General features: G+C 41.5%; 1 protein-coding gene across 1 annotated transcript in view; it reads right to left on the bottom strand.

Annotated features, from left to right (window-relative positions):
• The window catches only part of SV2C (synaptic vesicle glycoprotein 2C), a 191,956-nt gene that overhangs the window by 100,182 nt on the left and 75,530 nt on the right, over positions 1-16,244 (bottom strand). Inside the window, exons 2-3 of the mRNA XM_024125151.2 lie at positions 15,211-15,391; positions 329-480 (exon numbers count right to left, since the gene is read on the bottom strand). Coding sequence (XP_023980919.1) covers positions 329-480; positions 15,211-15,391 — 333 coding nt within the window. The remainder of the gene's footprint in view (positions 1-328; positions 481-15,210; positions 15,392-16,244) is intronic.

Below are 16,244 nucleotides of genomic sequence, written 5' to 3'. Positions count from 1 at the left end.
CCATGGCCGCTGGGCCTGCACGTCCGGACCCTGTGCTCCGCAATGGGAGGGGCGGCAACGGTGAGAGGCGCGCGTACCGCAAAAAAAAAAAAAAAAAAAAAAAAAAAAAATAGCAAATTGAAAAGGTATTCCTAAATGATCACTGGCACAGTCTTACCTTACACAGATCTCTATAAGGAGGGTGGGAATCCTAGACATTACAAGAGGGAGAAAGATGATGATGACAGTGTTGTTCTCAAATCAGCATTTACGAGAGAGGAAAGGGATGGGAATGGAAGCTGAAATAAAACAAGATGACTGCCCGGCTGGTGCAAGGCCAGCCTCTTACCATAGTGTGGGATGATGGCCCAGGCCATGGCAGAGGCGTAGATGCCGCCAATCATCCAGAACATGCAGAGCCAGCTCAGATGCTCACCCCGCTTCTCTCGGGCCAGCACTTCAGCAAAGTAGGAGAACACGGTGGGAATGGCTCCTCCAATCCTGCCAAGAGGTACAGAGGATACGTGAAATCAGAGCCTGTACAGCCAATGTGAAGTACAAAGGGCAGAGCCAAAGCAAGCTCTAACAACACATGCTCTCTCTCTATCCCAGCATATCAAGGAAGGTATATTTTCTACCATTTAGTAACTTTAATCTTGAACCTGCAATTAAGCTATGTTACCAAAAGGTGGCAGTGGTGCCCCACCTCTGTGCTTTACAGAACTTAGCTTAAGTTCTCCATGGACTTTCTGTTCCTTGTTGAATGTTCGACATGATATTTATCAAAAAAAAAAAAGCCCACAATATTTTGTATAATCTAGGGAATATTTTAATTAACACATTAGAAAAAGAGATACTATGATTATGTCCTGTCCATTACCTGGAGACTTTGGAAACAGCTTCAAACACCTCGAGAGGGCTGTCTGCAACTCATACTTACTACCCCACAGGATTGGTCCCGGAGCCCAATCTGGCTGATGTGTCGGCAAACACAGGACCAACAGGGTTGTTTCCTAGACTGGCTCTGGTCCCAATCCAGCAGATATTGCTGAACGAGTACGAGCTCCTGCTTTAGATACCAATAGTACAATGCTTCCTTCCAGTCCAGGTGATTATAAGAGATGCTGACTGATCTCTGGATAGAGGATATGAACAGTGACCTCTACCCAGGTTAAGGGTTCTCAAATGAGGGTCTATGGAATAAAAGTTTTGTTCATTCTGGGGAGATGAGCCGTATAGATCTCATCAGAATTTCAAACTGACCTTAACCCCCAAATTTTAAGAGCTATTGCCTAAGAAAGTAAGGTAGTATGGGAAAAAATTACTATCATTCCAAACAATATGTGAATTCTTAAACATTTTTTTATAAAATGTGCAATATAAGCAAGTTGTAAAGACAACATCTAGTGATACAGTTTTTAAAATATGTATTGATTCCTTTATGTTCAGAATTCTGTAAGGAAAACTGCTATTGACATTTCATGTAAATTTGATGTCAAGGTGTAACACATGTATTTATTCATTTAGCAATAACTGATTTCCTTAGAGCCTTTGATATGATAAAGAAGTACTGGCAGTGACCTTAGCAAATGTGATTAAGAGAAAGGCCATCTCTGCAGCAAACTAGATGTACCAAATGAACCGCAGCATTCATAATGTCACTCTGCATCAACTAGTAGGTCAAAGTATGGCATCATTTCATAAGTCTGCCCCTGCTTATAGTAATGTGGTAGTTATCTACTGCTGGATATGGGCAGACCACCTAGAACAGTGATTTTCAATCTGTAGGCTATGGAATTAATTTAGTAAATGTAAACAGCATTTTAAAAATTGAAATAGAGACAAAATATTTGAGTGACACTCAAGTAATAAGGATAAGCATCATTTCATTAAATTTTGTGTCCGTAATAAATACATTTATAGGATATAATGTATATTTGTATATGTATGTGAGTATACATATATATTTAATATATAACTATATATACTTATATATATAAATGTATAATGAGTCACAATGTGTTTCTTAGTGAGAGAAGCTGTTCAAAGAGTTTATTTTTTTCTAAATAAAGCAGCTTTTTATTTATTTTTTATTTTTAAAAATAAATTTATTTATTTATTTATTTTTGGCTACATTGAGTCTTTGTTGCTGTGCGCGGGCTTTCTCTGGTTGAGGCGAGCAGGGGCTACTCTTCGTTGCAGTGAGCGGGCTTCTCATTGCAGTGGCTTCTATTGTGAAGCACGGGCTCTAGGCACGCTGGCTTCAGTAGATGTGGCGCTCAGGCTCAGTAGTTGTGGCTCGCGGGCTCTAGAGCACAGGCTCAGTAGTTGTGGCGCACGGGCCCATTTGCTCCACGGCATGTGGGATCTTCCCGGACCAGGGATTGAACTCGTGTCCCCTGCATTGGCAGGCGGATTCTTAACCACTGCGCCACCAGGGAAGTCCTCAGAGAGTTCAAAAATCATTACCTTAAAGCATCTGTATCTGTTCCTCTGGGCTATGAATGTGACAGTTCTACCTAAAATCCCTGTATGACTCCACATGACTTCAGATGCAGCACACATGGCAACACACATGGCAAGAGCACATGTGCCATCACACCAGGGGTAGACAGCCAGGACCAAGTCCATCAATCAGACCCCCAAAGAAGAAAGAGATGCTGTGATGAACAGTCACAGCTGGCTATAAACCACACCACATAGACTCACACAGTTCTCTGCCTGGCTTCTTGAGGACCTCACACCATGCTCGGACAGCTAGCTGAATTTAAAAATTCAACGAAGTTTTGGACAGATTTGAAATGGTTCCATCACAGCACACACTATTTTAATGGGAAATAAAATGTGTCATAAATCATTTAATGCTACTCCTTTGTCATTGAATGTGAAGAATCTGTTTCTCTGCATCATAAAGTCTCAGGTTCCTAATCTGTGCCTTCACTTCTCAGTGCATAGAAAGAGTCCCAGTGTTTACTGATTTTTCACATCCTAATTAATGTTTCATCAGGATTCTGGACATTCTGTATGTAAGAGCTATAACTTACATTTCATAAAGGCACAACTGTGTGTCAGGATATGCCAGGCTGTTCTGAACCAAAATGAATGTACAAGAGGGCAGCTAAAAAGGCAAGTGGGAGACTTGCCTGTTAGTTTTAAACAAATCACTGTTGCATAATAGAACGCCAACTTTAGGGCTTTTAAACAATCCTGCTGGTTTTGATTCAATGACTCTTTTTTAAGGTGTTTTTTTGTTTTGTTTTTTGGATTTTTTTGCATGGATGTCTCAATGTCTGTAAAGCAGACCACAAGGAACTCTAAAATCAAGGGCTAAATGAGTCTGAAGGAACGAGGGAGGGAGTCTGCTTAATTCCCTTGCAAAGTCCTTCAGACTCAGGGACCTAAAAAACAATCCAAGCATTCACATTTCTCACTGTGGGCTGATCATCTATTTGGGGGAAAACATTACTCCTCATCTTACTGTGACGTCCTTCAAGCAGAGAAAAAACATTACAGCATGCTGTAATATTAACTATTACTAGTATTTCATACCCCACCAGAGTGCTTACACGTTGTTTACACTAGACGGGAGGCTCTTAGAAGTTGAGGACTATATGGTGTTCATCTTTGAATCCCTTCCCTGGCCCACTGAGCGTGCACTAAATACTTACTCAGAAGAACTGAATTTTCCAAAGACTCTCCGGTGATGTAGGGGAGACGTAATCTGCTCTGACGACCTAAACATCTCCAGTGAGTGGAAACATACATCTTATGTCCTGGGCCAATATGACCTGAGAAGTTGGGGGTGCTGGAATGGCAGTTCTGACGGCAGCAGAGCCCCCACAGAGTTCTTGAATTACTCTATGTCTTAGTTGCCACCCTTCACCACCAAATCTTATATAATCAAAGTTTCCCTCTACTATTCTACCTCAATATTTTGTGTGAGGGGCTATTACATTTCCTTATTTGTTTTATTGTACTAAGATACAATTTCTGAGAATATCTGAAGAGATAAAAACATTAAAATGGCAGTTTTCAAATTCCCACATATCAGTGGTTGTTAAATAGTGCTGATTTTGCTCCCCTCTCCTAGCAGACATTTGACAATGTCTGGAGATATTTTTAGTTGTTACAACTCAGAAGTTGCCACTGGCATATAGTGGGTAGAGGTCACGCATGCTGCTAAAGATCCTACAGTATACAAGGCAGTCCCTCACAACAAAGAATTATCCAGCCCCAGATATTAATAGTGCTGAGGTTGAGAAATGCTTGCAATGGGGATATAATATGGAAAATATGATATTTTATATTAAAAAGCCAGAATATAAGTCATAAAATAGTTATCTTTTACATTGCTTGATGGGTAACACATGTCTAAATTCAGTTAACATGGAGAGCTTTTTTGTTGTTCCTTATATAATGATCAGTTAGCTGCCGTTGAAATTTGTTCAAGTTCATTTCTGATGGAATATTTACATAAATGAAGCAATCAGATCAGGGTGGTTTATAAAGAATTTTTCTCACAATTGGATATTAAGTCTATTTTATTAGCTGTCATAAAGGGTCAAATCTTAATTATCCATGGTAATAGGAGGCACAAAGGGAATAATAATTGAAATGCACACTCTGTTACAGGTGGAAGATTAGTCCGATTCAAAATAATTGAACTGACACGAATGAAACAGAATGTTGATATTTGGAATTTGAGCTGGAGTTATTCCCTAAGTGCTATTAATTTTAGGTTTTTACAACTTTAATTATAGAAATATAAAGAAAGTAAAAAATCTGCGTAGAACACATCACTAGAATAAACTGGGACCACACCCTCACCCCACTGCATGTGTATGTGCATGTATGTGCAGGAACACACAATATATCCCTCAAAAGGTCTGCAATACTCCATAGTAGGCATCAAGTAGATATCATGAAACATATTTATTTTCCTCAATAATTTAAGACAAATTCACAAACGAGATACTGTATATGGCAAAGGGTGTATCAGCTTTACAGACAAAATTTCTCCTCTGTTGGGAACACGAGACCCTTAGGTTGAATGGGTTTAGCATAGCAGGATGAAGGAGAAGGCCAAGCATTACTGTCTCCACAAACCTCCTTGAAAAACTGGGAAGCCTGACTGTCCTAGGCCTGCAAATTTCACAGCCACACCTGGCGCCACTCCAGGCCCGATGACAATTCAGGGGTGGACTATGTTTGTCCCTGTACCTTGTGATACTGATGTATGCTGGCTATTGAGGTGAAGAGGGGGAGGGGGTTAGGTTTCTGCAGTGAAAGAAGGAGGTTGCAGACAAAAAGGCTAATTGTACTTAAAATGGCTCAAAATATGACGTTCAGGGGAGAAATGATAGAATGATGACTTCTTCTCCTGAGCAGGAATTCTACCGAGTAATTCTGTTCTGCTTTAATTCTTCAGCTGAGCATATAATGAAGAGTAATTTCATTCTAACTTATTTCACCATGTGACTGTCAACCAGTCTTGTACCTCAGTCTTCCCCCTCCACTGGGAAATGGGGTATTATATGAGAACAGAATTAAGGAGGAAGTTGAATAACCATTGTAAAGTCATGTGTTCCATACAGATAATAAGAGCTGACTCTGGTGGCCTTATTACGATAAGTATTACAGGTTTATAAAAAGACTAGTGAATGGTGTAGTCTATGCCAGGAATCACAGTTACAAATAAGTCGCATGAAAAATATCCTTTTAACCCTTACTCAGAATCAAAAAAAAAAAAAAAAAAGGAAGGAAGACACTGAACTGCCAGGCAAGTTGGACAGCAATTTAGAACCAATTCATTATGTTTTCTTTTTTTTTGGCTGCACTGTGCAGCATGCAGGATCTTAGATCCGCGACCAGGGATCAAACCCGTGCCCCCTGCAGTGGAAGCGCGGAGGCTTAACCACTGGACAACCAGGGAAGTCCCCATTATGTTTTCAATTGGACCCAGAAGTAAAAACAGCCTCAAAGATGAACTTTTCAGTGACTTCCTTTTCATGGAAGTAAATAGACTATCACAGAGGAGGCTGTACAGAGGTTTAGATGAAAGAACACAAATCTAACATCTCTGAATGGGCTGGGTCAGCACACAAAATGAGACTGCTGTATTGATAAGAAGGCATACGTTTATTATGAGTAATCAAGATAGAAGCATGAGGGACTTCCCTGGTGGTGCACTGGTTAAGAATCCACCTGCCAATGCAGGGGACACGGGTTCGATCCCTGGCCAGGGAAGATCCCACATGCTGCGGAGCAACTAAGCCCGCGTGCCACAACTACTGAGCCTGCGCTCTAGAGCCCGTGAGCCACAACTACTGAAGCCCGCGCGTTCTAGGGCCTGTGCTCCGCAACAAAGAGAAGCCACCGCAATGAGAAGCCCGCGCGCTGCGATGAAGAGTAGTCCCCGCTCGCTGCAACTAGAAAAAGCCTGCACGCAGCAAAAAGACCCAACACAGCCAAAAAAAAAAGACAGAAACAGGAGAACATTTCCTGGTAATGGAACCAATCATCAAATAAGGAATGGGAATCCCCTATGCCCAGTCATAAAGGATGGGTGCTAAAGGATGGGTGGTTAGGGAAGCTTTAGTCCTCCCATCTCCAAAGCCACAGTTTAAATCTGACTATTTTAAGAACATTGAGATTAAACATGTAAAAGTTGTGCTTCTAAAAAAACATAACTTCAACTCCCCTAGCCCTTGTTTGCAATCAGGGTGGTGCCCTAAGCTTCCCAAACGTATACAGGTCTGCATATCCACAGCAACAGACCTGGTACCACTGGGAGAGGTGTATTCAGAGATCGGTATCCTAATGCTGTCTTGAAAAAAAGGGCCTGTGCTCCTCAACAAAGAGAAGCCACCGCAATGAGAAGCCCGCGCGCTGCGATGAAGAGTAGTCCCCGCTCGCTGTAACTAGAAAAAGCCTGCACGCAGCAAAAAGACCCAACACAGCCAAAAAAAAAGACAGAAACAGGAGAACATTTCCTGGTAATGGAACCAATCATCAAATAAGGAATGGGAATCCCCTATGCCCAGTCATAAAGGATGGGTGCTAAAGGATGGGTGGTTAGGGAAGCTTTAGTCCTCCCATCTCCAAAGCCACAGTTTAAATCTGACTATTTTAAGAACATTGAGATTAAACATGTAAAAGTTGTGCTTCTAAAAAAACATAACTTCAACTCCCCTAGCCCTTGTTTGCAATCAGGGTGGTGCCCTAAGCTTCCCAAACGTATACAGGTCTGCATATCCACAGCAACAGACCTGGTACCACTGGGAGAGGTGTATTCAGAGATCGGTATCCTAATGCTGTCTTGAAAAAAAATTAACCTCCCTACTGAGAGAGCTGGAAGCATGCATTCCCATAGCACCTAAGTGGTGTCATGAGTAAAGATGGTGATAATCATTATAATGATCTGTGAGAAATGATGTCAAAAAACATGCAGACTTTTCCAGCCACTTGCGGTATATATCTTAGTCATTCATTCCTCCTTTCACCTTCCCACCCACCTGCCATTTACCCATCCATCCATCATCACCCTATGCAGCCCCTCACCCAGTCAAATTCTGGGCCAAGCCCATCACCTGTTGCTGGAGGTACAGGCATGAAGAACACACATTCCCACCCTCAAGGAGCTCAGAGAGTCAATTCTAAAAAGTGCATGAGGCTAGTTTTCACAATTATAAATTATGAGTCTGGGAGATCTTTTCCTCTGTTACTTCTTTCTCTCTTGGGATCAACAGTTCTTTTGCCAAAAGGTATAATGGGAAATAAAGTGTGTCCAAAAGGTCAACCGTTGTTGGAAATTCTCGTAAAAGGCATTGTCCAAGACAGTGCCTTTCAACAGAAATACCATGTGAGGCACATATAAATTTTTAATTTTCTAGAAAAGAAATTAAAGCAAAAAATCAGGTATAGTTACTTTTAATATATATTCATTTAACCCCATGTATCCAACTATTATCATTTTAACATGTAATCAATATAAAAATTATTAATGAGATATTTTACGTTCTTTATGTATTTTTAAAAAAATTTTTATTGAAATATAGTTGCTTTACAATATTGTGTTAGTTTCTACTGTACAGCAAAGTGAATCAGCTGTATGTATACATATATCCCCTCTGTTTTGGATTTCCTTCCCATTTAGGTCACCAGAGGGCATTGATTAGAGTTCCCTGTGCTATACAGTAGGTTCTCATTAGTTATCTACTTTATACATAGTATCAGTAGTGTATATATGTCAATCTCAATCTCCCAGTTCATTCTTTTGTATGTATTAAGTCTTTGAAAGCCAGTGCTATGTATTTTGTACTTACAGCACATCTAAATTTGGTCACATTTCAAGTGATCGGTGGCTACGTATGGCCTGTTTGACAACACAGGCCTACTGTGACCCACTGTTTACAATTTGGGTTTGCGATTATTTTTGGATTAAAGATAATTTAGTTTGTTGCCTCATCTTCCATATTGAAAAAGGTCTTTCCATTCTGCTTCTTTGTGTCAGAAACCTTCTTGAACTGATCTGCTCAAAATGTTTATTTAGTGTCTATCAAGTATTTGGATTTCCTTCCCATTTAGGTCACCAGAGAGCATTGATTAGAGTTCCCTGTGCTATATAGTAGGTTCTCATTAGTTATCTACTTTATACATAGTATCAGTAGTGTATATATGTCAATCTCAATCTCCCAGTTCATTCTTTTGTATGTATTAAGTCTTTGAAAGCCAGTGCTATGTATTTTGTACTTACAGCACATCTAAATTTGGTCACATTTCAAGTGATCGGTGGCTACGTATGGCCTGTTTGACAACACAGGCCTACTGTGACCCACTGTTTACAATTTGGGTTTGCGATTATTTTTGGATTAAAGATAATTTAGTTTGTTGCCTCATCTTCCATATTGAAAAAGGTCTTTCCATTCTGCTTCTTTGTGTCAGAAACCTTCTTGAACTGATCTGCTCAAAATGTTTATTTAGTGTCTATCAAGTATCAGACATTGTGTGTTAGGAAATCACAGTCATTTCTCATTGAATCTGAGGGAGCACAGCCTGGTGGTTATGAGCGTGGAGCTAGACTGCCTGGGTATGACATGACTATACCACTTACTGTGTGACCTTGGACAGTTACTTAACCTCTCTGTGCCTCAACTTCCTCATCTATAAAATGGATGGAATAAATAGTATCTTCCTCATAGGGTCACCATGAGGTTTAAAGGAGTCAATATTTACAAAATGTGTAACACAGCATCTCATAGGGCAAGTACTATACAGGAGTTTGATAAAACACATTTTAAAAGTTGAAAAATTTTAAATGGGTCTGCATTTTTCCCATACGATGAGTAAGTAAAACCTTATAGTTTAGAATTAGACTAAAACTCAGAAGACCTGGGGGTTTACTGAACATGTGAAAGTCATTCTAATTTTTAAAAGGCAGCATATTTTTGCATACCTAATTATTAGAAAAATGTTGCGGAAATAAATGAGCTTCTACATATAAAACACTTTGAAGAATTCCAGTTAGTGGTGATCATCTCTACAAAGTCAAGGTATTCTGGTTATTATAATTTTATAATAATGGATGGATATTGGTTAATGGATGGATATTGCAAGCAGCTATGAATTATGCATTTATGAGGCTCCATTTGCAGAGGGAGAAATGACTGTTCATTCTCCTACTATACACAGACACTGACATTTCATTTCAATTTCTGTTGCTGGTGTATTTTTCTCCTGACCTTTATTCTTAGCAGTGCCAGGCCTTCAGTGAGACGCTCCTAACTCTGACATTGCCTGGCATCTGAAGCATTATCATTCCCATAATTAACAGTGACTGGAAGCAAATAATTTAATTCTGGGCAAATGAAAATGAATCAATGGTGTCAACTCCATTTCCCATCTTTCTAATTTTCTGTAACAAAAGAGGAGACGGAAATGTCTGTTCCCTGGTGTGAGATTCACTTAGAAAAGTGAGAGACAGATAAATAATTGGTGATGCCCTCCCTACTCCTCGTTCCCACGAAACACTGCTGTCCCCGGCAGGAAAATCATTCTTTGTGCTGAATAAATATTTAAAGTCACACAGAATATGTCAGCTGGACATATTTATGTTTCTAAGAAAATATACTCATGACTTAGTGTGGTGAATTAAGACGAAAGCACATCTATCACAAACCCAGGTAGACCTCAGGTTAAAACAAGAGGTCCTTCCAGGCTCCTTTATATGCAGAACAGGAATATAACACAGTGCTACTAATGATGCCTCAGCAACAAAATAAGATAGAGCAAGGGGAAGCCTGTGGCATTTGCGAAAAATCAACACAAAGGCGTTTTAACTTTGGATTCAGAATGCACAGTTTACTTGTTTACAGAGTGGCTAGTTCAAAGGACTTCATTGCAACTTAAGTCCTGGCTGTGTCATTCCTGGTTCCATCACTGAACCTTAATCTATAAAATGAAGGGTTTGGACTGTGACCCAGAAATTCTCTTTCTCCTCTGAAATGCCCAGTGTTTGGAACTGGTGGACAGGCACTATACCAACGTGGAGATTCTGTCAGTTGCTTTGTCTATTCCAAGTATGCATTCTGGAACTGGGAAATAACCATATTGTGGTCCCTACTGGACCCACTGTGCGATGGACCTGAGCTCAAACTCCATTGATAACCTGACATCCGTAAGTCCCTACCCTGACTAGTGGACCACAGTGACATTTTGAGTCTCCTGGAATTAATGTCAGTTCAGAGCCAGTGCCTAGTAAGCCCTGAAAAGTCTGAGGATTTCCTTTTTCCTCAGGCAGTTACCCTGGTAAAAGGCTATAGGTCCTTTTGGGGAAGGCTGGGAAAAAGATGAGCAGTATAAACTTTCAGCAATGTACCAGGGTCCTTCCACCAGGAGACCCAGTCTCCCCTTCGTTCAAGGGGTTCTGGGTCTGTAAATGGGCTCAAGTCTGTGAATTGACTGAGGGGCCATGCCTCTCTGTTTTTATGATGCAAATTAAACTTTTGGTCACTTGATCTAGAACTCTTCCCCTTATATAGATCAAGTAACACTTTAGTAAATTTCCTATCTATTTCATTTCTAGGAACACCATGGCCGTAGGTCTGTGCCGGTCAGATTATTCCACGGCTGCCCTGACTGGTGTCCTTTACAGTAACCTCTCCCACCTTGCCTTGAGCAATTAAGCAGTAAAGAGCAGACAGACCCATCTTGTCAATCTCTGCCCTCTTGGAATTCACATGCTGGTGGAGGAAAGAAATAAACACACAACAAGCAAATATTTTGGGGCATCAATCAGTGCTACCAAGAAGACATACCAAGGGAATGTGGTGAGAGTCACCGGGAGGGGTGGTCTCAGGATGGCCTGTCTGAGGTCGTGAGTGCTGAGGGCTCAGGGAGAAGATCCTATGAAGCAGAAAGGATGGCAAGATTGACACTCCTGGGAAATGTGTGGAGCGGTGCAGGGTCTGAGCACCAGAGGCTCACGACAGAAAAATTCCCGGCATTCTAAAACCTTATTTCCTTGGTCATCTAGTTTTCCTCAATTCAAAACCAGATCAGATGTGGATGGAGGGAGCTGCCTGGTAAACAGAAATAACAAGATCTCTTATTTATTATTTATTTTTGTGGGAAAGTTTGATTTTTTCCATATAGCTTTTTTTTTAACATCTTTATTGGAGTATAATTGCTTTACAATGGTGTGTTAGTTTCTGCTGTATAACAAAGTGAATCAGCTATACGTATACATATATCCCCATATCCCCTCCCTCTTGTATCTCCCTCCCACCCTCCCTATCCCACCCCTCTAGGGGGTCACAAAGCAGGGAGCTGATCTCCCCGTGCTATGCGGTGGCTTCCCACTAGCTATCTATTTTACATTTGCTAGTGTACCTATGTCAAGATCTCTTATTTAAGGTCTCCAGGATCAAAGTCTTAATTCTTTGGCTTGAGTTTTAATTAAGAATGTTTAAATAAAAAGGGACTGTGTCAAACTTCAGCTGCTTATGTACTCAGTGCATAAGTAATGGGTGTAAGGAGGGTTTAAACATTACATGCCTTTAAAAACAAGAAGAACCTTCAAGTGGAAAATGGTTTTTCATTCACAATTTTGTCATTGTTTTCTCCTTCTTCTGTGAGTCTCCCACGCCCCTTGCTGCTGCCTCTCTTAGGGCACTGATGAGTTCTTAGCAGGTGGCGAATGGGAGGGCTGTCTGTGTGTCTTCCCTCTACAACCAGATGGGAAGCATCTGGGGGCCAGGTCTCATCTATATCTGTGAAAGGTCCCCGGTGGTTTCAGGGGTAGAGCAGGTGTGAAACTGTTTTTTTTGAGTTGAATTGGAATGGAATTGGAGAAAATAGAGACTCAGCTGAGACTTCCCTGAGATTCACAGACAGGGTGTCCAGATGAACCCTAGCTGCTGAGAAAACCCCTCTGTCATCAGGGTAGCACTCCACATGTTATGAGTAGGTAACAAGACCCAGAAACTCAGCCAAGGAAGAGAGATCGCTTTCTTCATTTCCCTTAACAACTGCATTTCTCAGGTCTCCTCAGCTGCTGGATCCCACAAGGTTCTGGGTGTTTTGGTGAGTAAGCTCACATCACTCCCCTCAGTCCCACCCCCAGCCTAGGGAATCTCCATCTATTCTGGAAAGCAGGGATGCTCCATTTTAGTCGCCTGTTTTCTCCCAAGTCTTTGCCCATGATTAGTCTTTTCTGTTTCCCTCTTGGGCGAGACTTGAAATTGCAAAGTCAGAAAGAGGCCTCTTTTCCCCTCTCCCTGTGCTGTCACTCTGAGGCAAGGAGCACAGGACAGCTTAGCTGAATGAATGGGAGGAAGAACAAAGAAAGAGCAGGAATGCCAAACGGGGTGGGGGTGGGGGGATGTTTCTAGACATTATCCCGAATTTCCTTCCCTACCCTGTACTTGGACACATTATCTCACTTGATCTTCATACTCCAAGGTAGGATGTGAAGTACCATTACCTCTCTTTTCCAAAAGATGAAGCAGGTTGGAGAGCCAGAGGGACCTTCCCAAGGTCTCACAGTAAAGGGCAGGGATAGGGTGGACTTGGGTTTCTGGACTCCCAATCCTGTGCCAACTTTGCAAAGGCACACAGTGCATTAGCCTCTGGTAGCACAATTTACAGAGCCTAACTGAGTTAGCAATACACAGTTTGTGCTTTGCCAGGTAAATTATCTTATTTAGAGGTCTGCAGCCCTGAGCTGCTGGCTGAAGAATGATTTGTCTGCAATAGAGAAGAGGATGATGTCATGAATATACTCAAGCAGTCTCTGTCTCTGTACTGCCCTTGAACTGGCTTCTAGACAGTCCCTTAGTCTGGAGTATTTTGCAGCCACCAGAATGTTCCTTTTCTCTGCAGTCAACTGGGTTGACCATGTCATCATCCAGACTGGCAATTAAAATTGCCATAATAATTTGACCACAGTTGGGTACTTTTGAGTCTGTGGATATCATCGACATTTCCTGGATAGGATTGTGAATGGAAAGGACTGGAAAGTTCAGAACTTAGGCTATTAGTCTTCTCCTGACAGGCTAGTGGTAGTATGTAAGTAAAAGAAAGCAAAAGGAAGCTTTCCCGGTAGCAAGAATGTCTTATGCTATGGACCCTGAGAAGGGCTGAAAACAAATAGCCCCAAATAACACCTGTTCTTCCTCAGGTATCTCAATTCAGTCAGCATTAGATGTGGGGCAGCTCCGTGAATCCATGATCCAAATACCTCCCCAAGGATGACGTATGTAGCCAGTCTCACACAGAGCCCTGAGCACCAAAGGTCCCCTCTGTTAAGGAAAAGCCCTCTTTCCCCATCAATATAAAGCAAATTATTGATTCTGATCATTTTTCTCCAAGGAAAAAATATTATCACTCTTTCCCAAACTTTCCAACTCTCTTGGTTTACTGGAGTGTCCTCACTCTAAGGAAATCGCCTGAAATTTGTGCAACTTAGTCACGTATTTGCAAAGTGCCCACTGTGTGTAGAATGTAGCACAGGAGAGGCCATAAGAAGACAAAAAAAGAACATCAGAAAAATCTGTGGATAATCTTCCAATCTCAATATGTGCACAAATCTTGTAGCAGAAAATGATATAAAAAAGTAACAATGTTTTGAATGAATTATAAAAGTGACCCATTGGTCTGCATGGGGAAATCTCTGTACTCGTGAAATAACCCACTTACACAGTCCTTCCCTTTGATGCCTTATATTCCTTAGCTCTGATTTGAAGTACTACTATATGTAATTAGGAGAGATGGGTTGCAGTTTTCTGATCTTCTCTTTGGGCAAGACTGTGCTTTGCTGTGTGGGTACCGCCGTCATCAACCACCATAACTGATCTGCTTCTCAAATTCATAACCCAGCACTGCCCCCTGCCCTTTCTTCATGCATTTTTATTTCACTTTATATTATTCCTATAGATCCGTCTTATGCTAGACCCCTCAGAAAGAAAGTCTCTAATGAAAACAAAGTACTCAGGCATGAATCAGAAATTTTATATTTTCACTATTTTTTTTTCTTATCAAAGCAGAGTTTCTTGGATCTCCTAATTGAGCTACTGGGTTCTCCTAAGCTGTGGATTCACTTAGTCTAGTAATAAGTGCTTCGAGTTCTTTAACGAAAATAACTACATAATTAACTATACTATATGCCATTGCACTTGGCAACAGCACAACTCCTGTTAATTCAACAAAAGTCAGGAGCTTACAAAAAGAACCTATTGCATCTCAAGAAGCAGGCTTCCTACCTAGTTAAATATGCTGTTAACATAGATCAATGAAACAACATTTACTTGAGACATGCTCATGCTGGATTTAAAAGGATACTTGCATGGTTTGAACCTTTAATTCATAACACATAGGGCCAGAGCTATTTCTTGCTTAACTTAAATTTTCAGAAGAAAAAAACATACATTTATGAATGCTCACTGCCATAGAAACAGCGTTCCTTTGAAAACAATACCCATTTCCTAGACACAAAACACTAAAAGAATCAGCCAGGGGAACAAAGATGTGTGTTCCCTTCTCTTCTGGATTTAAAGGTTGATAATTATATTTCTAAGAACCAGCATTATGGGCTCCTAAGGCTGACACAAAGATGGGAAAGGAGATGCATTAAGGGATAATTTCTTGGTAATGAGGACCTCTAGAAAGCATGCACATTATGTTTTTATGTAGAATAAACACATTACTATAAAATATGAAGAAGAAAAACCTTACCCGAATCCAGAAAGTAAGCGACAGAAGAGAAAGAAGCCATAACCTTGGACAAATGAAGAAAGGAAGGCAAAGAATCCGTTGATAGACATGCAAATCAGAAGAGACTGCTTCCTTCCCACTTTGTCTGCCAGTCCTCCCCAGAAGAATGCCCCCACCATCATCCCGAGGTACACTATGCTGCCTGCAACACACAGAAAACAAAGAAACACATCAGAGACTGGGAGTAAGCGACACATGTAACAGCAAGTGAACAAGGGACAAGATACATTCCAGAATTTTACATGGGGAAAAAAAATTCCTTTAATAACAGATCCTTCAGGACACACGGATCAGCTTGCAAGTTGGAAAGCAAGCTCTGTGGGCTACCTTTGGCTCCCACGGCCAGTGGCAAGGGCAAAAGACGAAACAGTCACATTCTCACCAGCCTTGTGGGGATGGGTACCCAGTGGGCAAGCATAAGGAGGAGTCTCCACACAGAACAATCCTGCAGTTTGACTTATGGCTGTGTCACCTTTGGTCCGAATGCCCAGCTTAGCGCCGCAACACGGCCGAGATTGGAGACTGAGTCAAGGGCTCCCGGGTCAAAGCGGATCCCCCTCAGTGTCCCTCTTGGCATCACTGAGTATACAGTTGAATTTTCTAATACACTTGGCTTCTTCTAAAAAACCAAGCCCTCATAAGCTCTGTCCAGAATCTTCTGCAGGGTGAAATAATATTAGGTATGGCAAATGTTACTTCCGGGAGGTTTCTAAAAGGGTGTGCAATGTCTAGGGGAAATGGTATCATTAATAAATGAAAGTTTGGCTTTAAAAAATCTGTCAGGGGGCTTCCCTGGTGGCGCAGTGGTTGCGCGTCCGCCTGCCGATGCAGGGGAACCGGGTTCGCGCCCCGGTCCGGGAGGATCCCACATGCCGCGGAGCGGCTGGGCCCGTGAGCCGTGGCCGCTGTGCCTGCGCGTCCGGAGCCTGTGCTCCGCAACGGGAGAGGCCACGGCAGAGGGAGGCCCGCATACCACAAAAAAAAAAAAAAAAAAA

This window comes from Physeter macrocephalus, chromosome 8 (genome assembly GCF_002837175.3).
Source record: "Physeter macrocephalus isolate SW-GA chromosome 8, ASM283717v5, whole genome shotgun sequence".
Classification (NCBI taxonomy): domain Eukaryota; kingdom Metazoa; phylum Chordata; class Mammalia; order Artiodactyla; family Physeteridae; genus Physeter; species Physeter macrocephalus.
The sequence above is the reverse complement of the archived record's forward strand: the minus strand, read 5'-3'. Positions and strand labels throughout refer to the sequence as shown.